This window comes from Capricornis sumatraensis, chromosome 5 (assembly GCF_032405125.1).
Source record: "Capricornis sumatraensis isolate serow.1 chromosome 5, serow.2, whole genome shotgun sequence".
NCBI classification, from domain to species: Eukaryota; Metazoa; Chordata; class Mammalia; order Artiodactyla; family Bovidae; genus Capricornis; species Capricornis sumatraensis.
Window position 1 is genome coordinate 116,752,361 of NC_091073.1, and position 20,233 is coordinate 116,772,593.

The window sequence follows — 20,233 nt, forward strand, 5'->3', positions numbered from 1 at the left end:
TCCACTCAGTCCTCTATCTGGCTTAACTGCCTGTGGGTTCACACATCACGCTTTCTCTTCTCCACTTAAACTGGCCAAGAGAAGTGGGGGAATTGGGTGGGCTAGACCTGGATGCCTCAGCATATCCCAGGGCGCTGGGGGCAGGGGAAGCCCCACCTGTGGACCTTGCTGCTGGAAGGTGGGTTTTGTTTCAGTGCCCAGAGGACACTGGAGGCGGTGGGCAGTGGTGGAAGAAGCCTCAGATCTGCAGTGTGGAAATCTGGTCTCAGTGCCGGTTCTGCCACAAGGCCTGGCCATTAGCCTTGTCGAGACTTGGTGTCTTTCTTCACAAGCTTTCCTTTTTCACAGGCTTGTTGTAGTGGTTTAATGAAATGAAACAACTTAAAAGTTTGTGCCCAAGTAGATAGTTTTCATCTTTTTTATTTTCGGAATGTCCTTTCTCGGCCTCTGTGGATAGACTTCCGGTACCATGGACAGAGGTGATTGTAGTTGGTTGTGTCTGTGTGCATATATACCCACTCCAGTGTTCCTGCCTGGAGAATCCCAGGGACGGCGGAGTCTGTGGGGTCGCACAGAGTTGGACACGACTGAAGCGACTTAGCAGTAGCAGTAGCAGCATGTGCATATATATTCTTCTGATTTCAATTTGATGACCATCACCATGCCTTTCTTTACTTCTTTTCATCTTGGCCCTTGTCTAAGGCTTATGGGGGCAACAGTGTCAGCTCTCTTTGGATGGAGGGGTTGTGTTCTTAGTGTCTACTAAAAAGTTTGGAAACTGATGATTCTTTTAAATGAGAAGTTGCAAAATAGCGCTGGGCCAGATTTGGCCTACACCTTTTTTCTCTTTATTTTTTTTTTTGGTTTGACTTCTTTAAAATGCTTAAATAAGGGGCTTTCCTGGTGGCTCATTGGTAAAGAAACTGCCTGCCAATGCAGCAGGCACAGATTTGATCACTGATCCAGGAAGATTCCACATACCTCAGAGCAACTAAGCCCATGCACCACAAGCGTTCAGTCTGCGCTCTAGAGCCCAGAAACAGCAACTACCAAAGCCCACCCACCCTAGAGCCTGTGCTCCGCTGCAAGAGAGGCCCCTGCCATGAGAAGCCTACACACCATTAACTCAACAGTAGCCCCTGCTCTCTGCAACTAAAAAGAAAGCCCATGCAGCAAAGAAAACCTACCACAGCCAAAAATAAATCAACAAAATTATATATTAAAAAAAAATACTTCAATTAGTTGTCAGTGTTTAGCCATGGAGAGGAACACATAGAAATATGATTTCTGGCTTCTCTTGAAAACTGGGATGGTCTGGCTGTGCTGACCCTGCATTTAACTGATGGCCTCTCCTGAATCTGAGCAGCTGCCCACACCTGGGCTCAGATCCGCAGCCTCCCCTACTTCCCCCTCCTCCCCACCCCGCACTTGGTTTCCTCAGATTATTGTCTGGTCCGCTCAGCATTTGAGTTTGAGCTTCTGTTCTGAACCAATAGTTTTCATAACCTTTTTAACCTATGTGACCTGGATTCGACCTCATAGTGCTTTTCTCTGTTCCTGACTCAGGACCAACTATTGCCAGCCCGGAGCTGTTCTATAAATTTGAGCGAGAGCCAGAGCCATGGCTCACCAGTGTCCAAGGTCAGAGGAGTCACTTGAGCCCCAACCCAGGTGAGAGTAGCCCTGTCCCGAGAGGAGGGGTGCTTCGCTGGAGGGAGGGAGCAGGAAGCTGGGCTCCAGGCCTCTGGCCTCGTCCCCTGCTTCTCCTTGTGCACCAGTTACACCCGAACGCTGCTCCTCCCCCAGCAGTCACTTGATCTAAGGCATGCACACCTCGTTCTCCGCACTCTCATCTCCCTGTAGTGCATTTCTACCTGAGGGTAGATGTTTCTGTGTAACGATATAGTCTAAGTTCCGTGAAGACATGCCTCAGTCTCATTTACCACCATAGTCCCGATGCCAGGAAAGATGCCTGGCAAGCAGTTGCTCAGTACTTGAATGTGGAGTGAACGGGTGAAGGAACGGAGCTGCTAACTCCTGGGGATTGATGTTTGCTTTCCTCCTTGGATAAGCCTGTCCTCTTCAGGGACTGGCTTGGCCAGAGCCAGGCCAGATGGCATCTGTCACCGTGTAAGAGACAGCGTTAACCCAGCCCCTCCTGCTGGAGAAAGGGGAGGTGGAGCTACTTCCTCCAGGAATGGAATCAGGGAAGATTGCTCTCCCCTTGTGGCCTGTCTCAGATGGACCATACAGAGCCCTAGACTTCACAGACACTGACTTGTTTTGGTTTGTGTTTGCTGTGTTTGGCTCTTAACTTTGGACCTATTGAGTCTATTAGTAGATTTGTGCTTCTGAGGTTCATAACGGACCATTTCGTGGTCCAGTGGCCTGGAGCAAATACTGTCAAGTCCTTGACTGCTGGGCATCTGAACTTGGTGCATGAAAGCAGTTAGAGGTGTCTAAGCTGCATTTCAACTAAGGCGTGAATAAAGAAACTCTAGTTTAGCTTAGAGAAGAAAATTCTTAGTGAGGTCCTGGGAGTGTTCACCTCTCAGAAGGAATGTGGTGTGAGAGAGGGCTGAAGTAGCCCTCCCAGGGGGAAGGTGCTCCAAGATGGATGCAGCTCAAGGAGAACTCTCTGGGGGCCAAAATTGTCTGCCCAGTAGTGGGGCGGGGGTGCGTTCTCTCACTCTGAAGATATGTGAGCCAAGTGCAGATGCCTGTCTGGCAGGGGTACCAAAGAGGGGGATTCCTGCTAAGTGTGGAGTAGTGGTGTTTGCTTCAGTTACCTCTTTAACCCTACATTCTCTGAGTTCAGTGTTCAGTCTCTAGTAAATAAGTCTGCTCTCCTGAAGGCTGTGCCACTGTCTTAGGCTGCACAGGTCAAATTGTAGAGCTCTCTTTCTGGCCAAGTGTATCTGTCCTTTACATTAGGAAAAAAAGGAACTTTTTCTTAAAGTCCATTTGTTTCTTTGGGGTTAGGCAAAGTGGGCCTGGGGGCTGAGGGCTGGAGAGAAGAGAACACGGACACAGTGGGTCACTTTGTGCCTGTGGTTCCAGCTTTCACAGAAGGTAGATCTGAGCACCTCTGAGTTGCAGTGACTCAACCTATAGGATTTCAGAGAAAATTCCATCTGTCTCTTTTCTCTAAAGGAAAAACCAAGATGGGCTTCATGGAGGAAATGGACATGCAGCGCCCATCCAGAGAAGCTGGACTCTACCTGCCTCCTCAGAAGGAAGCCTGTCTGTCCTACTTCAGCTCAGAGAGAGGCAGCCTCCAGGGAGTCTATGCAGGAAGAGGCAGCAAACCCTCCAAACCCCGATCCATCCAGAAGTCGTGGTTTGCGCAGTTCCCGTGGTTGGTCATGAATGAGGAGCAGACAGCTCTGTTTTGCTCTGCTTGCCGGGAATACCCATCTGTCAGGGACAAGCGGTCAAGATTAATAGAAGGTTATACCGGACCATTCAAGGTGGAGACTCTCAAATACCACGCCAAGAGCAAGGCCCACGTGTTCTGTGTCAAGGCCTTGGTGGCACGGGACCCCCTCTGGGCAGCCCGTTTCCAGAGCACCCAGGAGGTGTCTGGTGATATACTGGCCAGCCAGGGGCCCTTCTTCCTTGCAGATTATCCCATATTTTACTCCCCAGGGCCTCTGGGAGCCTGTGATAATGTGGCCCAACTCCTGCCCAGCTCAAGAGCTGCCCTGGGGGACCCTGGAGGGACTGGAGCAATTCCTGCATTATACCTGGACCGCATCCCTGATTTCAGGCAAACAGAAATCATTGATGACATCCACAGTTCCTCAGATGATAACATTTTATGTAATGACTCTGCTGAACCCTGTGGCCAGGTAATATGTTTATAATGATGGGTCAAGGGGGAGGATTCCATGCTGACAACAATGTATATTGCACGATGATGGTGGAACAATTCCATTAGCCATAGCTGCTGCTAACATTATCATGTTACCGTAAGCTGCCATGCTTCAGCTGTGCCAGGTCTTATTTTAAGTGCTCTACATGTATCAGCTCCTTTATTGGCCACAACAGCCCTACTACTATTATCTCCTTTTGGCAGATAACAAAACATATTAATGGGGCCAAATACTCTAACTTCTGACATAAACAGAACAGCTACATTCAGAAAAGCCATCTTTATCCAGAATCTAAAATGACACAGAACTCCGGAAATAACCCACAACCACGAAACAGCCACAGAGCTCTTAAATAATCAATGTAAAAGATATGTTTCAGCTTTAACTTTGGACTCATGTTTCTTCAGACTTTGTGTAATGTTTTTTAAATGCTGCACTGAGGGGGTGGAGCAAGCGTAGTTAAACTCACCTTGTTGGGCAAGAGCAAAGATGTAGCCAGAGAACAAGGGCGCTCATGGTGCTGCCCTCCCCCCGAGCCCCTGGCCGCCAGCCCAGGGCTCTCCTTCCAACCTGCTGCACTCCTGAGACCTCCAGACTCCACTTCTCACCTCAGGCCTGTTTTATCAAATGCAACGGGTTTATTTTCTGATTCTTTGGAAAATTGCCCTGCAAGGAAGCTGTGTTAATTGAAGTCTGAGTAAACAGATCCATCTCCCTTTCTCAACTCCCCCCAACCCATATAAGCGGGGTTTTACTACAAGTCATTTTGAGCAGCCCCTTCTAGCATTCTGTTGAGAAGAGCTCAGACGTTCCTTATTCCTAACATCGTAGGTAAAGTTAGTAAGTTCGGATCTTTATGGAATCCAGAAAAGGGACAAAGCTCATTTCCCTTCATGTTCCTTCAGTGTTTAGGATTAGAAGACGCTAAACAGATCTAACCTTTTATAGCCTGAGTTCCTTTAGCAGTAAAGAGTGTGTTAACCTAGTCACTGAACAGGAGCATCTTTACTTGTTTTACTGCTCTTTCCATCCCGAGGGGGAACCTCAGCAGCGGCTCAGAGGCAGCGGCCACCTGTGCAACGGTGGATAAGTAGAAGGTGCTCTTGAGGATGGGTGCAGCCACGAGGCTCTGCGAGACCCTCTTCCTCAGTGCCCTGCCCTTTCCTTCCCAGAGAGAAGAGGAAGGGTCTTCTCTTCCTTCTAGGATCACGGTGAGGTTTGTGTAGTTGTTACCTACTGACTCTGGAGCACACACGTTTGCTCCTTTGACTTTAGGTGGATAGCTGAATTCCTCAGAGAGTGTCTGGGCCTCTCAGCAGTCTTCCCAGGAGAAACAGGCTGTGAGCAGGATCCCCGGAGCATCATGCTGGGTGTCCAACGTGAGAGGAGTACTGAGTGCCTGCTACTCTTTGTTGCAGGATCCTTCTGAGGAGGGGCTGTTGGAGAAGCTCCCGGTGGTGTTTGAGGATGTGGCAGTGTATTTCACCCGGGAGGAGTGGGGCACGCTAGACAAGCGGCAGAAGGAGCTGTACAGAGACGTGATGCGGATGAACTATGAGCTGTTGGCGTCCCTGGGTAAAGATCCTAGAAGCTCCTCTGTCTGTGCCATCACTGGAGATGGGGACCCGCGAGGGCAGCTCCGTTTGTCCTTGTTGTCCCTTTCCTGCCCTTTCCCTGCATGTAGGCAGAGAGCAATTAGATCTTTGCATCTCAGAACTTTCCCTGCCTCGGGGTGCTGTGCTCTATCTCCTCTTCATCCACCCGTCGTCATCCATCTTCCACCACTTACTGAGCGCCTACAGTGTGCTGGCTGAACGGGCACGAGTCAGGGCTCGGCTTCCAAGAGACAAGCAGGTTTGTGGAAGAGACAAGCACTTTAATAAGAAACTAGAAAATAACACAAGCTTTGTAAAAGAGGTTCAGGAAGCACCCTGGGGCCGCTGGAGACAGTGGCTTAATGTGGCCAGGCATCTGAGGGAGGGGTAAGGACAGGCTTTACAAAGAATGAAGTGCTATAACTGTGCTGAAAACCAGGTGCAGGAGGAGGCCAGGCTTCCAGACATGACAGAGCTAGGGACGGTGGGAGCAGAGGCAGGGAGGCGAGAAAGGGCGTCCGGCTGGACTCCTGGATTCCCACCTCTGCTTTGAGCCAGCACTGCTTCATGCTGGGGCCAGTGGGGTGGGCAGGGCCGGTCCGGGAGTCCCTGGGCTACAGGCCCCAGAGATTGATCCGCACATGCTGCTGCCACCTTCCCGGAGCAGGCTCCTCTTGCATCTGCTCCTTGTTCTTCTCTTTGCCTCCTTTATCCATCAGGCAGCCCGGATTTTCACATGGCACCAAAGAGACAACTCTTCATCTTACACGCTATTATTATTATTATTATTACTAGCCTATATTGTAACAAAAGCCTTGCAGAACAGGCTGCCGTGCCTAACTTAGGAATTCCACCGGCGACCTGGGTCATGACTTCTACAGAATAAGGAATCCGAGTATTTGTGGCTTACTTGGTGTCACGTTCCTGGCTCACAGCGCCCTTCCTGGGCACCTGAGTATTTTCTGTACATCCTTGACCAATATACAACTTCTTATAATTGTTCACAGAGTTTTAAATGGCTCCTCAAACATTGAGAAAGGATGTGAAAAATTGTTTCTTTCATGAGGACAGAGGTATTGTACTTGTGTCCTGGGCCAAGCCTTTGAAGCACAGCTTCAAAGAACATCACTACCATCCACAATGTCTGAGAGAGCGAGTGAGTGAGGGTGAGATTGGTTCCAATCTCACAGGAAGTTGGTTTTTCCTTTGAAGGAGTGAGCAGTAGTGGTTGCACTCTGCACTCTGCCCTCTGGGCCCCTGCGGAAAGTCATGGGGAAGACGGGGGTGACCGGTGGTATAGCAGTGTGTTTCCCACAGCGTGGGCCTGACTTGGATTGTTGAGCTGGACCATGTCATCTAAGCGTTTTTTATCCTTTTCTTTTTAACTTCTATATGTTCAGAAGTGGGGAAATCTTCAGTAAGTAGGCCTCTCCTCCGGGAGAACTGAGGTACAGAAAGGGGCTACTGCCCTGGGGTGAGAGGTTGGGATTGGCTCAGGTCAGCTCAGCTCAGGTCCTGGGTGTTTGTGGTCTGGTGGGCCTCAGGCTGCATCGAAGCACATTTGCGCTGTCGATTTCCTTGTGCTCTTTTCATTTGAGGAAACCCAGCTAGTTCTTTAGTTTCTGTTATTAGGACTTACAACTAGTAGATTTGTTCTTTTAGATTTTATTATTATGGTACCTGTTTTTTAAAAAGACAGTCTCAATTTGATGCAGTCAGATTTAATGTTAATCTGTCAGTTGTGCAGCAGTTAAACTGTTGACGACTAAAACTTTTCAGCTGGTAGTTTCCAGGTTAGGTTCAGCCTCCGTGGCCCCACCAGTTGTCTTATCAATAGGACTGAACTTGTAGAGGACAGTCACTTTGATTATGGAGAAAAGAAGAGGTTTGTGCTTTGATTTTAGTGCTTTCCTCTGTCAACCTTTACTTTTGTGGACTTGCTCATTTAGAACTCTTTATCACTATGTAGAGTTCCAGCTGTTCTTTTATTTCAGTATTTTAAATTCTGGTTTCAAACTTTGGCCATATTTGGTGATATCTCTTGCTCCCCCCACCCCTCAAAAAAGAAAATTCAGTTACATTTCACTGTTAAGAAATTAATAGCTGTCATTACAGGAACAGAAAGGCAATACAGGGACTAGGTGGTAACCCTTGTTTTTACTAGTAAAGGTATCATCGTATGCGGAGTAGCAGGTCACTCACTTCAGGTGGGCAGTGCCTTTTCTACAGGTGAGCTCATCAGCGATAGCTGGACCTCACAGCTGGGAGAAGAAGTCAGGTCACCAAGTGGAAAGAAAACTGAGTGGGAGAGCCCTCAGTGACATGAGCGGGAGTTAGAGTGGCTTATGTGTTATCTAGGAGGCTAGCTGCTGCACAGTGGGCCGTATCTGGCCTCCCAGTGGGGCCCTGCTGAGCTAGAGAGAGAGAAGCAGTGCCAGGAGCCCGAGGGGCCGTCTCCAAACCAGTGCGGGAGCCAGCCTGCCAACCTTGGGGTCAGAGTAGCCTGAAAGGATCAGAATCTGTCTTTGCAAGCCAGGCCATTTTTCTGGACTTTGTGTGTGTGTGTGTCTGTGTGTGTATCAACATGCACATGTGTGCACGTGCCATATTTATATCTCTTCAGTCACTTTTCTGTTACTAAGACATGGAGAATCTGTTTGCAAATTCCCTCTGTTTCACTTGTTCTGAAGAGAACAAAAAGAAAAGGTTTTTAGCACCATTTCCGCCATAGTTTCAAAGAGCTGGGCCTGGGCTCCAGCACTTCTGGGGCCACTGCTGCAGGCAGTCAGAGGTGACCGATCCTCAGGGGAGCGTGACTGAGGCAAACATTTTCTGGGATATTCAGCCTCATGTATGATTTCAGTTAGTCTTTAAAAATATTTCTTCATAATTATGTTTATTTATCTATTTGATTTTTTGACTGTGCTGGGTCTTTGTTGTGGTGGGCGGGCTGCGCATTGTGGTGGCTTCTCATTATGGAGCACAGCTTCTAGGCTCAGAGTCGTGGCTCACCGACTTAGTTGCTCCTCAGCATGTGGCATCTTCCTAGACCAGAGATTGAACCCGGGTCCCCTGTATTGCAAGGCAGATCCTTAACCAGAGGACCACCAAGGAAGCCCAATAATTATATATATTTTTAATCGAAATAGTTCTCATATAACAAAAAAAATGACAGTTCCTGTCCCACCATTCTCTATCACTGAGTCCTCCTCACCAAAAATTTTTAGCTGTTTTTTCCAGTAGCTGGTTTCATTATGCCTAAGAAACACACATATATAGATATTGTTTTTAAAGGACCAACTTCAGCAGGATGCATTTCTAAAACAGCTTCATTCTTTTCCATCACCACTTGCTTGGGTCACCTCTTTAGGGATTTTGTTTTTCACCCTTTTCATTGTTAAAAGAAAATTAAGAGAACTTTCCTGATAGGAATATTTTATTGAGGAAGAAACAAACTGTTCATGAACTGGGAGACTTCACACCCAAAGTGGTTAAAAGTTTGGCTCTCAGCAGGTAATGGTTGGTTTATAAAATGTGAATTAAGGACTATTTTTTTTTTAATTGTGATTATATTCTCTCTAGGGTAGTAGCACTGTTTACCTTTTCTTGTGTGTAGCTAATTGTCTCAGAAGCTGTATAGTCACTCTGACATGAAGGAAACTTAAATCTTATTTAAGACCAGAGTCAGCATTTTGAGCAAATTAGGACAGTTTAAGATTTGGTTCTGTGATTATGAGTGTTTGGTCCAGGGGTTTATTCAAAAGGTGGCCTCTGGGACTTCCCTGGTGGTCTAGTGGTTAAGACTCTGCCCTACCACTGCAGGGGACATGAGTTCAATCCCTGGTCAGGGAACTAAGATCCCGCATGCTGAGGCCAAAAATAAAAGCAAGTTGTGGCCTCCATTTTGGCTTTTTTATAGGGTGAAACCTTGATCGGGGCCCATGACTTGTCACACTCAGGTAGCAGATAGGCCTCCAATCACTTTTTAGTCACATTTGTGTTCTAATTTTAATTAATAAAATGACTAGTACTGTACTCTTCAAAACTGTCCTGATTAGGAGGAGAACTCTGGGAAGAGCACCAAGAATCTGCTTCCTTACCTGGACAACAGTTGCACTGGTAGAATCTGTCTGGTGTAGCTATTTTGGAACTCTGAAATCTGTCAGAGGCTTTCAGCTTACAGGGGAAGAGTTGGAAAGTAAATTGTGGTTCAGTTCAGTTCAGTCGCTCAATCGTGTCCAACTCTTTGCGACCCCATGAATCGCAGCACGCCAGGCCTCCCTGTCCATCACTGTCTCCCAGAGTTCACTCAGACTCAAGTCCATTGAGTCGGTGATGCCATCCAGCCATCTCATCCTCTGTCGTCCCCTTCTCCTCCTGCCCTCAATCCCTCCCAGCATCAGAGTCTTTTCCAATGAGTCAGCTCTTCGCATGAGGTGGCCAAAGTACTGGAGTTTCAGCTTCAGCATCATTCCTTCCAAAGAAATCCCAGGGCTGATCTCCTTCAGAATGGACTGGTTGGATCTCCTTGCAGTCCAAGGGACTCTCAAGTGTCTTCTCCAGCACCACAGTTCAAACTCATCAATTCTTTGGCACTCAGCCTTCTTCACAGTCCAACTCTCACATCCATACATGACCACAGGAAAAACTATAGCCTTGACTAGACGGACCTTTGTTGGCAAAGTAATGTCTCTGCTCTTCAATATACGATCGAGGTTGGTCATAACTTTCCTTCCAAGGAGTAAGCGTCTTCTAATTTCATGGCTGCAGTCACCATCTGCAGTGATTTTGGAGTCCAAAAAAATAAAGTCTGACACTGTTTCCACTGTTTCCCCATCTATTTCCCACGAAGTGATGGGACCGGATGCCATGATCTTTGTTTTCTGAACTTTTTCACTCTCCTTTTTCACTTTCATCAAGAGGCTTTTTAGCTCCTCTTCACTTTCTGCCATAAGGGTGGTGTCATCTGCACATCTGAGGTTATTGATATTTCTCCCAGCAATCTTGATTCCAGCTTGTGTTTCTTCCACCCCAGCATTTCTCATGATGTACTCTGCATATAAGTTAAATAAGCAGAGTGACAATATACAGCCTTGACGTATTCCTTTTCCTATTTAGAACCAGTCTGTTGTTCCATGTCCAGTTCTAACTGTTGCTTCCTGACCTGCATATAGATTTCTCAAGAGGCAGGTCAGGTGGTTAAGTTTGGTCAATTTTAGCTCTTAGCACAGTAGCAGCTGCCCATCTTTCACTCCTACCACAGTGCAAGCAGCTATACTGTATGACTAGAGCAGGTTGCACACAATTGGCAGGAATTGGGGTGGGCCAAAAGGGCACTGTCCTCTAAATATCAGTCAGGGGTCAGTGCTCTGATCACTGATTGCTGATTCTTATCACAGAGGTGCAGACAAAGAAGTAAGCAGCCAGGGTTGTATACCTCCTCCATTGCTGCAGGTTCTTACCCCTCCTCTTTAATTTTTCTCTTTTTCCTTTTTTGGAAACCGGACATTAGAGACTAGGAACCAAAACCATATAGGAGGAAAATTAAGACAGTGATTTTGCGTGACTAGGGAAGGATTCAAAAAGACCTGAGAAGACTTTAAGTTTACACTTCAGGCTAATAGTTGGCACACAGATAGCCTATAATGATTAAAAAATTAAAAAAAAAAAACAATAATGGTAACCCAAAACAATAAAAACAGCAAACCTTGGGGACAGGGGAGAATCTGATTTCCAGAGTTACCACATTATTAGATTCAAATGTCCAGTGTTCAACAAAAAAATCACAAGGCACACAAAGAAATAGGATAGTACGACCCATTCAGAGGAAAAAATTAAACAAAAACTGTCCCTGAAAAAGACCTGATGGCAGGTATACTAAATAAATACTTTAAAACAACTGTCTTAAAAATGCTCAGAGAACTTTAGGGAGATATGGAGAAAGTCAAGACAGTAATGTATGGATAAAATGGAAATATCAATGAAGAGAGAAAACCAAAGAAGGATCCAGAAAGAAAATTGAGAGCGTAAAACTACAACTGAAATGAAAAATTAACTAGAGGAATACAAAAACAGATTTGACCAAGGAAAATAAAGAATCGGCAAGCTTGAGGATAGGACAATGGAAATTATGGAGCACCTGAAACAGAAAAAAAGTCAAAGAAAAATGAACAGAGCCCAAGGGACATGTGGGAAACCACCAAGTGGACCAACATGGACATTGCTGGAGTCCCAGAAGGAAAAGAGAGAAAAGGAAAGAAAGAATGACTAAAATCTCCTCAGTTTGATCAGAGACATGGTGGCTCACACTGTAAAGAATCTGCCCGCAGGGCAGGAGACTGGGTTCGATCCTTGGGTCAGGAAGATCCCCTGAAGAAGAGAATGGCAACCCACTCCAGTATCCTTGCCTGGAGAATCCCATGGACAGAGGCGTAGTGGGCTACTGTCCGTGGGGTTGCAAAAAGTTGTACAGGACTGAGTGACCTACACTTTCACTTCATGAATACAAATATCCAAGAAGCTCAGTAGACTTCAGGTAAGATGAACTCATATCCACACTGAGACACACAGTATAGTCAAACTTTCAAAAACAAAGAGAACCTTGAAAGCAGCAAGAGAGAAGTGAATCATCTCATACAAGGGACCTCAATAAGATTATAAACAGATTTAACTTCCAGAGGCCAGAGGCAGTGGGCAGATATATTCAAAGTGCTAAATGAAAAAAAAAAGTCAGCTGAGTCCTATATCTGGCAAAACTGTCCTTCAGAAGTGAGGGTGGAATTTAGAGATGCCAAGCTAAACAAAAATTGAGGGAGCTCCTTACCACGAGATGTTCCTTGCAAATAACACTCAAGGGAGGTCTGCAAGGTGAAATGAAAGGACACTAGACAGTAACTTGAAGGCTTATGGAGAAATAAAGATCTCAATCAAGGTAAATAAATGGGCAGTTATAAAAGCTGGTGTTATCATAACAATGGTTTGTAACTGTACCTTTTGTTTCCTGCATGATTTGAGAGACTGGTACATTTAAAGGAAAAAAAAAACAATTATTAATCTATAAGCTAGTATTTTCTAACTTTTTAAACTCCATATCTTATTTTCTACATAATTTAATACATTTAAAAGAATTACTAGTTTATGTTTTGGGACACATATATAAAGATGTAATTTTGTGACATCAATGATAGAAAGAGACAGATGGGAAAGTTGTAAAGGAGCAGTTTTTGTGTACTATTGAAGTTAAGCTAAATTGAAATTAAGAGTGTTGGTACTTTAGGATGTTAAATGTAATCCCCATGTTTGTTGTTGTTGTTTAGTCACTAAGTCATGTCCGACTCTTTGTGATCCCATGGACTGTGGCCTGCTAGGCTCCTCTGCCTGTGGGATTTTCCCGGCAAGAATTGCTGGAGTAGGTTACCATCTTCTCTTCCAGAGGATCGTCCCTACCCAGGAATTGAATCCATTTCTTTTGCATTGGCAGGCTGATTCTTTACCACTGAGCCACCTGGGAATCCCTAAATGTAATTCCCATGTAACCAGAAAGAAAATAGCTATAGAATATACACAAAAGGGAATTAGAAAGGAATTTAAACATTTTCATTACAAAAATAAACTAAACACAAAAGAAGACAGTGATGATGGAAATGAAGGACAAAAGCTTAAGGCATATGGAAAACAAATAGCAAGATGACAGTCCCTTCTTATCAGTAATTACTTTAAATGTAAATAGGTTAAACACTGCAATCAAAAAACATTGTCAGAACAGATAAAAACACATGATCCAACTATTTGCTGTCCATAGGAAACTAATTTTGTACCCAAAGACACAAATAGATTAAAAATGAAAGCATGGAAAACAATATTCCATGCAAATAGTAATCAAAAGAGAGCAAGAGTTGGCTATACAAGTATCAGAAAAATAGACTTTAAATAAAAAAAAACATATAAGAGACACAGACATTATATGTTTATATCAGTATAGAAAGAAGATATAAAATTATATATATAAACCTAATGACAGACTCTCAAAATTTGTGAAGCAAAAATTACTAGAGTTGAAGGAAGTAAACAGTTCTACAGTAATAGTTATAGACTTCAATATCCCAGTCACAATAATGAGTAGAAAAACCAGAGAGAAGATAAAGAAATAGAGTACTTAGACAATAAACCAACTAGATCTAATAGATATCTACTAGATACAGCACTCTACGAACAGCAGCAGTATTCACATTCTCATGTTCACGCGAGGCATTTTGTAGGCTAGATTATGTGTGGTGACAAATTAAACCTCAATAGATTAAAAAAAAAGATAGCAAACAGTATCTTCTCCAAATGTAATAGGATGAGATTAGAAATCAATAACAAAGAAAACTGGAAAACTCACAAAACTGTGGAAATTAAGCAATTTTAAACAACCAATGGATTAAGGAAGAAAATCATGAGAGAAATTAGAAGATACTTAAAGATGAGTGAAAACAAAAACAACATATCATTTTGATGTGGGACAGAATAAGTGGTGCTAAGGGGGATATTTATAAATGCTTCCATTAAAAACAAGAAAGATCTTAAATCAACAACCTAACTTTACAACTTAAGGAACTTGGAAAAGAAGAATAAACTAGACCCAAAGCTGACAGAGGGAAGCAAATGATAAGGGTTAGAGCAGAGAGAAATAGACAATAGAAAAAAAATAGAGAAAAATCAGTGGAAACAAAACTTGGTTCTTTGAAAAGATCAACAAAATTGAAAAACCTTTACCTACATAGACTAAAAGGCACAAGCAACAGAGAGAAAAATAGACAAGTTGGGCTTTATGAAAACTGTAAAATTTTGTGCATCAAAGGACATATAACCTGGGGATTGTCTAGTGGTCCAGTGGTTAAGACTTTGTGCTCTCACTTTAGAGGGCCTGGGTTCAATCCCTAGTTGGGGAACTAAGATCCCACAAGCCATGTGGCATGGCCGGAAAAAAGAAAAAGAAAAAAAAAAAAAAGACATAAACCTAATACAAAGTCAGCACACACAATGGGAGAAAATATTAGCAAACCATAGATAAGGGATTAATACCAGACTATACAGAGACCTCCTAAAACTCAACAGCAATAAACCTGATTAAAAATGGATATAGGACTTGAATAGGCATTTCTTCAAAGAAGAGATACAAATGGCCAGTAAACACATGAAAAGATAATACCACTCATCATTAGGGAAACAGATCAGTGCTACAATGAGATACCACCTCTCACGCATTAGGATGGCTACTATCAAAAAAATGGAAAACAAGCACTGATGAAGTTGTGAAGAAATTAGAATCCTTATGCCTTGTTGGTGGGAATATAAAATGGTACTGTCACTGTGGGAAACAATATGGCAGTTCCTCAAAGAGCTAAAGATAGAATTATCATGTGTGTATGTGTCAGTTGCTCAGTTGCGTCTGACTCTGCGACCCCATGGACTGTAGCCCACCAGGCTCCCCTGTCCAAGGGATTCTCCAGGCAAGAGTACTGGAGTGGGTTGCCATTGCCTTCTCCAAGAATTTTCCTACGATCCAGCAATTTTACTTCTGGGTATATATCCAAAATAATTGAAAGCAAGGTTTATTTTCAGAATATTTTCAGAATATTCTGAAAACAGAATAGCAGCATTATTCACAATAGCTAAAATGTGGAAGGAACCCAAATGTCCGTGGATGGATGAATGGATGAGCAAATGTAATCTATACATACAATGGAATATTATTCAGCCTTGAAATGGAAGGAAATTCTGACACATGTCAAAACATTGATGAACCTTGAGAACATTATGCTAGGTGAAATAAGCCAGTCGCAAAATGATAAAAACTATTATTCTATTTACAATAAATAATCTGAAAAAGTACTTAGAATGGTCAAATTCAGAGAGACAGGGACTTCCCTGGTGGTCCAATGGTTAAGAATCTACCTTCCAATTGAAGTGATGCAGGTTTGATCAGGGATCCTGGTTAGGGATCTTTTTTTTTTTTTCTGGTTAGGGATCTTAAGATTCCACCTGCCTTGGTGCAGCTAGGCCCATGGGTCAGTTTATGTCTTTAGTCTTTTCTAGGCCCGGGTTCCTGAGTAGTCCTACAACTCCAGGAGATGCAGGTCATACCTCATTCCCATTAGGCAGAGGAAAGAAGCCCACCCCACTCTACCCTTCCCCATGGTAGTGTGGGGGACTCAGTACACCTAACAGCTCTTTCCAGAAACATCTCCAATATCCAACTCCCTGACCTCTTCAGGTCCAGTGTTCTGACTCCCTCTTGGTGGCGAAGCTTTGGGTTACAGCCCAGTGTTTCAGCCATTCTTTCCAAGTAGGGCTTCGGTGGTCTAGCTTTGAATGGGGAAAGCGTTGTCTCCTATTTTGAGGGGGACTTTAAAACAGGCAGACAGAACCACACTTTAATATCTTGTTGCATATGTTTATTGCTATTCCTGATTTATTGATTTTAGATATTATCTATTGATTCCTACTGTGGAGGATGAAGATATGGCCCTCTTACATCACCCCAGACCCCCACTTGTCTTCCTTCCATCCTCTCAGAACAGGTATATCATACTTTTTTGGTTAATTCAATGTGAATTATTTGCCTAATAATGATTATGTATTATTTACTTTTAATCAAAGTGACATATGATGATGTTTCGTCTGCTGTAATTTTTTCTTATTTTTTATTTTGTGAGTTTTCTGTGCTATCACCACTATTTCTCAAGTTCTTCCTGGAATTAGACAACTCTTCAAAGAGTTTCTTCCACATGATCGAACAGCCTGTGACTTATCTCACTTTTTTTCTGGAGATCTCCATCACTGAGTCTTCCGTCCCTCTGCTCTGCCTAAGCTAGTTATTCTTTAGGCCTGCTGCATATCCGTGGCCTTGGACTTTCTTTTGTCTCTCCCCTATTTCCCAGATCTATTGTTTCTTTTAGGTTTACGTCTTCATTTTATTGGAGCACATCCTTCAGTAACTTTCTAAGAAAGGGTTCATGGGAGGAAATGTTTTAAAAGAGTCTGTATACCTAAAAATGCCCTCATTCTGCTCTCACAATTGCTAACTTGGTTTGGGTATAGAGTTCCAGGTTGGAGATGATTATCTTCAAAATTTTGAAAGCACTGCTTTTAAGTTTTACAGGTCCTGTTGAGAAGTCTAATTACATTTTTATTCCTAAATCTTTGAACACAGCCTGTTTTTCCACTCTTAAAGGTTTTAAGGTCTATCCCAGTGTTTTGAAGTACTTAGTGCTTAATGATATAAATGTTTTTTCATCATCTTTTGTTCTAGGTATCTGGTGCTTCCCTTCCATGTGGAAACACTTTCCAGTTTGAGCAAACATTTTTGTATTATTTCTTCCTTCCTATTTTTTCTTTCTTCCAAGTCCTATTAGTTAGATATTAGACTTTCTAAATCGAGTCCCTGGTTTTGTTTTATTTTTTACTTTTTCTCCTGTTTTCTGCTTCTATATTTTTTCTTCTACTTTCCTAGAGATTTCCTCCATTTTATTTTCTAACAATTCTATTTAATTTTTAAAAATTTATTCTATCATATTTTTAATCTCAGAGTCTTTATTGCTCTTTTCATGGATAACTATCATGACTTTTCTTGGTGGGAATATTCTCCTTTTTAGGGGAGGGGTTGAAATTTTGTTTTGCTTCCATCTCTAGTACCTTCCATTCTTTTTCCTTCTTGTTTCATGTTCACAGTTTGTCTTGGATAAATATCTTTAGGTTCATTCATATTTAAGAATAAAGCCTTAAAAACTGACTGGAATCTCTGTGTGCATGGCTGGGACTCAAGGGGTAGGTTATGAAAGGTTGTTGCTAAGCCACGAAAGACGCTGGATTCTTGGCCTCCAGAGGAGAGGAATTCAATCCACGGCCAGTGATAAGCTTTTGTGTAATAAAGTTTTATTAAAGTATAAAAGAGATAGAGAAAGCTTCTGACATGGACATCAGAAGGGAGCAGAAAGAGTGCCCACCTGCTAGTCTTTTGCAAGTTGTTTTATGTCTGTTACAAAGCTATTAATGAGATAAGAGAGACACCCAAGGCTGAGGGAGTTTTACCAGGTGCCTCTCCCACAATATGCATTTTTGAGATAGGATGGCTCCCAGACATAAAACAATTGATATGACATCAGCCCAAGGTTTGAGAAAAGAAAAAAAGTTAGTCTTAGCTGGAACTGTTTTGAAGAAAGGCAAATTCCAAAGCAAATACATAGTTTCATTAACATAGCTTAAGAAAAATATTTGCATAAGAAAAATGCATTGGTTAGCTCTAGGTTTGAGAAAAGTTAAGTTCAGGTGGAACCAGGTGTCGTCATGGCAACACAGAATTTTAAGAGAGACCTCCTTTTAATTTTGTATAGAGAAGGAAACAAATCTGATCCTTGTAGCTTGTTTCTTCCTGACGCCTAAGGGAGAGACAAGAAATGTCTGACACTTGCAGCCTATTTCCTCGATTTGGAGACCCCTGGCCTTCCTGCCTGTTACCCTCTCAGTTACATTCACTGTCGGGTGACCATCTGTGAACGTGGATGTTTCACTGAAACACCTTCCAAAGTCTGGATCCATAGGTATTTTGGTGAGGGGGGCTGGGGAGGGCCAGTTCTGTTTCTCTAAAGAAAATGTGTACTCTCCCGCTTGGCTGTATGCCAAGCTAGTGTTCCTGGAGCCCAGGAATACAACTTCTGGTCTGCAGGCTGTCTTCATCGATTTGCATTGCAGTGCTTCTCCTTCATCTTTCACTCAGCCCACCATCCCAGGGCCTAGAACCTTTCTGGTTAAGTTTTTTTAGGAGAATAATCTCTCTTCTCCTCCTCGAGGGAGGGTGGTGGTATTTTCCGGTTTCCTGGAATAGGTGAGAGGAGCTGGACTTAAACAGGTCTCTTCTTGCCCACCACCTTCTGCCGCGCCTGGTGCCTCCAGGTCCTGGCTCTTATGGGGATTCTGAGGTCAGCCTCACTTCTTTCTCCTTGTTACCCGCTCTGCTGGCGTTTGGTGTTCAGCTCTGTTAGTTCTTCTCTTTTATCTCCTTTCCTTCTAAAGATGCATAAACATTTCTAGTGCAGTGTCTCTCTTGGGCTTATGCTTCTTTTTACTGTTATTATTCCTTTGCCCTCATTTAAGAGAAATTTGAAGAAGGATATGTGTTCAGTCTACCACAGATTAATAATCTATTATATTTTCATTAGTAGTAATTATGTGGGTACACACACACACACACACACACGAACATATAAATATATCCCAATGATCCAAAGATGAATAGTGAAAATAATCTCTCTTTACCTTGTTCTTCAGTCCCTCAGCAGAAATGCCCACAGTTACCAGTTGCTTGCATATGTCTTTCCAGAAGTTTATACACCCATTCACATTGATACATAAAAAGCATGTAAGTAGAGATGATGGATTTTATTTTAAATCAAGAAAGAAAAATTTTCACATACCCCTGAAGACTATTTATGTTTTCGGTAAAGGGCAGTGCTTAACCCAAAGACATGAATCTCTTTGAGGTGGATTTCAGGGCCCACTGCCGGTATAGACACAGCATTAGGGGCCTTTCAAGTGCCCCGTGTAGTAGCCACCTGCACCAAGGCCAGCCATGGGTGTCTCTGAGAAGCACGTACATGGGACAGTTGTTGGTGACCCTCTCCCACTTCTTGTGTGACTTTATCATCCCTGTCTTCACTTTTGGCCTCTGTATTTCTTCCTGTTTTCACCCTTTCCCCTCTAGATGTATGTAGCTGACTCATGGCTTCCATGTCTGGCCCATGGAGCTAAGGGATACCCCTAATCTGGCTGCCTTTTTTGGGTTTTAAGAATCAATTGGAACCCCAGACCGGTATGCTTTCATCGCACCCCTAGTTGAATAGATTTTATCAGGAAATACACCCGAGGCCTTCCCAGGTCTTTCGGGTGGGTTGCTTGACTTGATAGTCCAGGGCCGTGATGTCACTATGACTCTTTGTCCCTGCAACAGGGCCTGCTGCTGCCAAACCAGACCTGATCTCAAAACTGGAGCGGAGAGCTGCACCCTGGATCAGGGACCCACACAGGCCAAAGTGGGGGAAAGGCCATCCTCCTTCAGGTGGGTCTTGACCTGCCGAGTGCTTGAAGGGTCTGTCGGGGGGCCAGGCAGCTACAGCATGCCACACAGTATTAGTTCAGCCACACTCGCGTGAATCTATTGTACATGGGGCCCTGTGTTAGGCCCTGGGTAGAAAAACATGAATATGAAACTAACCCTGCCTTCACAGCATAGAATAGTCTGAGAAACTGGGACTGTTTGGGAAAAGGAAGGAGCTTTGATGAGTGGAGGTGAAACCAGGATGGTGTGGTAGAGCTGATGGGGGAGATACGTGGTGGACACTGGTCACGAGGAGCCATGTGACCCACAGGCTGTGAGCCTCCCCCAGCTCCTCTGGTGTTTAGTGACAACACTGCTGGTCTGTGGGAGTCAGCAGTTTTGCATATGTCCATCAGTAACTTATTGGCCCTTAGCTACTGTGTATACCTCTATGCCCCCTTTGTTTCTCAGGCTAATGAGAAGACTTATGGATGTTTACCCTCATTTCTTTATGGTGCCTCAAAAGAGGATTAAGACCATCCAACAGCATCTATGGCCAAGGTGGTTAATTAAGCTTATGAGCGTCTGATGTCACGTGATCCCAGGGTAGCTTTGTGGGTAGAGAAGGGGTGGCTGGCTGAAGCAACCATGAGGATTAGCACATAACCCGTGGGGAGCCAGACTGA

General features: G+C 43.8%; 1 protein-coding gene across 1 annotated transcript in view; it reads left to right on the forward strand.

Annotated features, from left to right (window-relative positions):
• The window catches only part of ZNF862 (zinc finger protein 862), a 33,328-nt gene that overhangs the window by 8,764 nt on the left and 4,331 nt on the right, over positions 1 to 20,233 (forward strand). The window contains exons 3-6 of the mRNA XM_068973395.1: positions 1,567 to 1,671; positions 3,154 to 3,851; positions 5,294 to 5,450; positions 19,461 to 19,568. Of these exons, the coding sequence (XP_068829496.1) occupies positions 1,567 to 1,671; positions 3,154 to 3,851; positions 5,294 to 5,450; positions 19,461 to 19,568 (1,068 nt within the window). The remainder of the gene's footprint in view (positions 1 to 1,566; positions 1,672 to 3,153; positions 3,852 to 5,293; positions 5,451 to 19,460; positions 19,569 to 20,233) is intronic.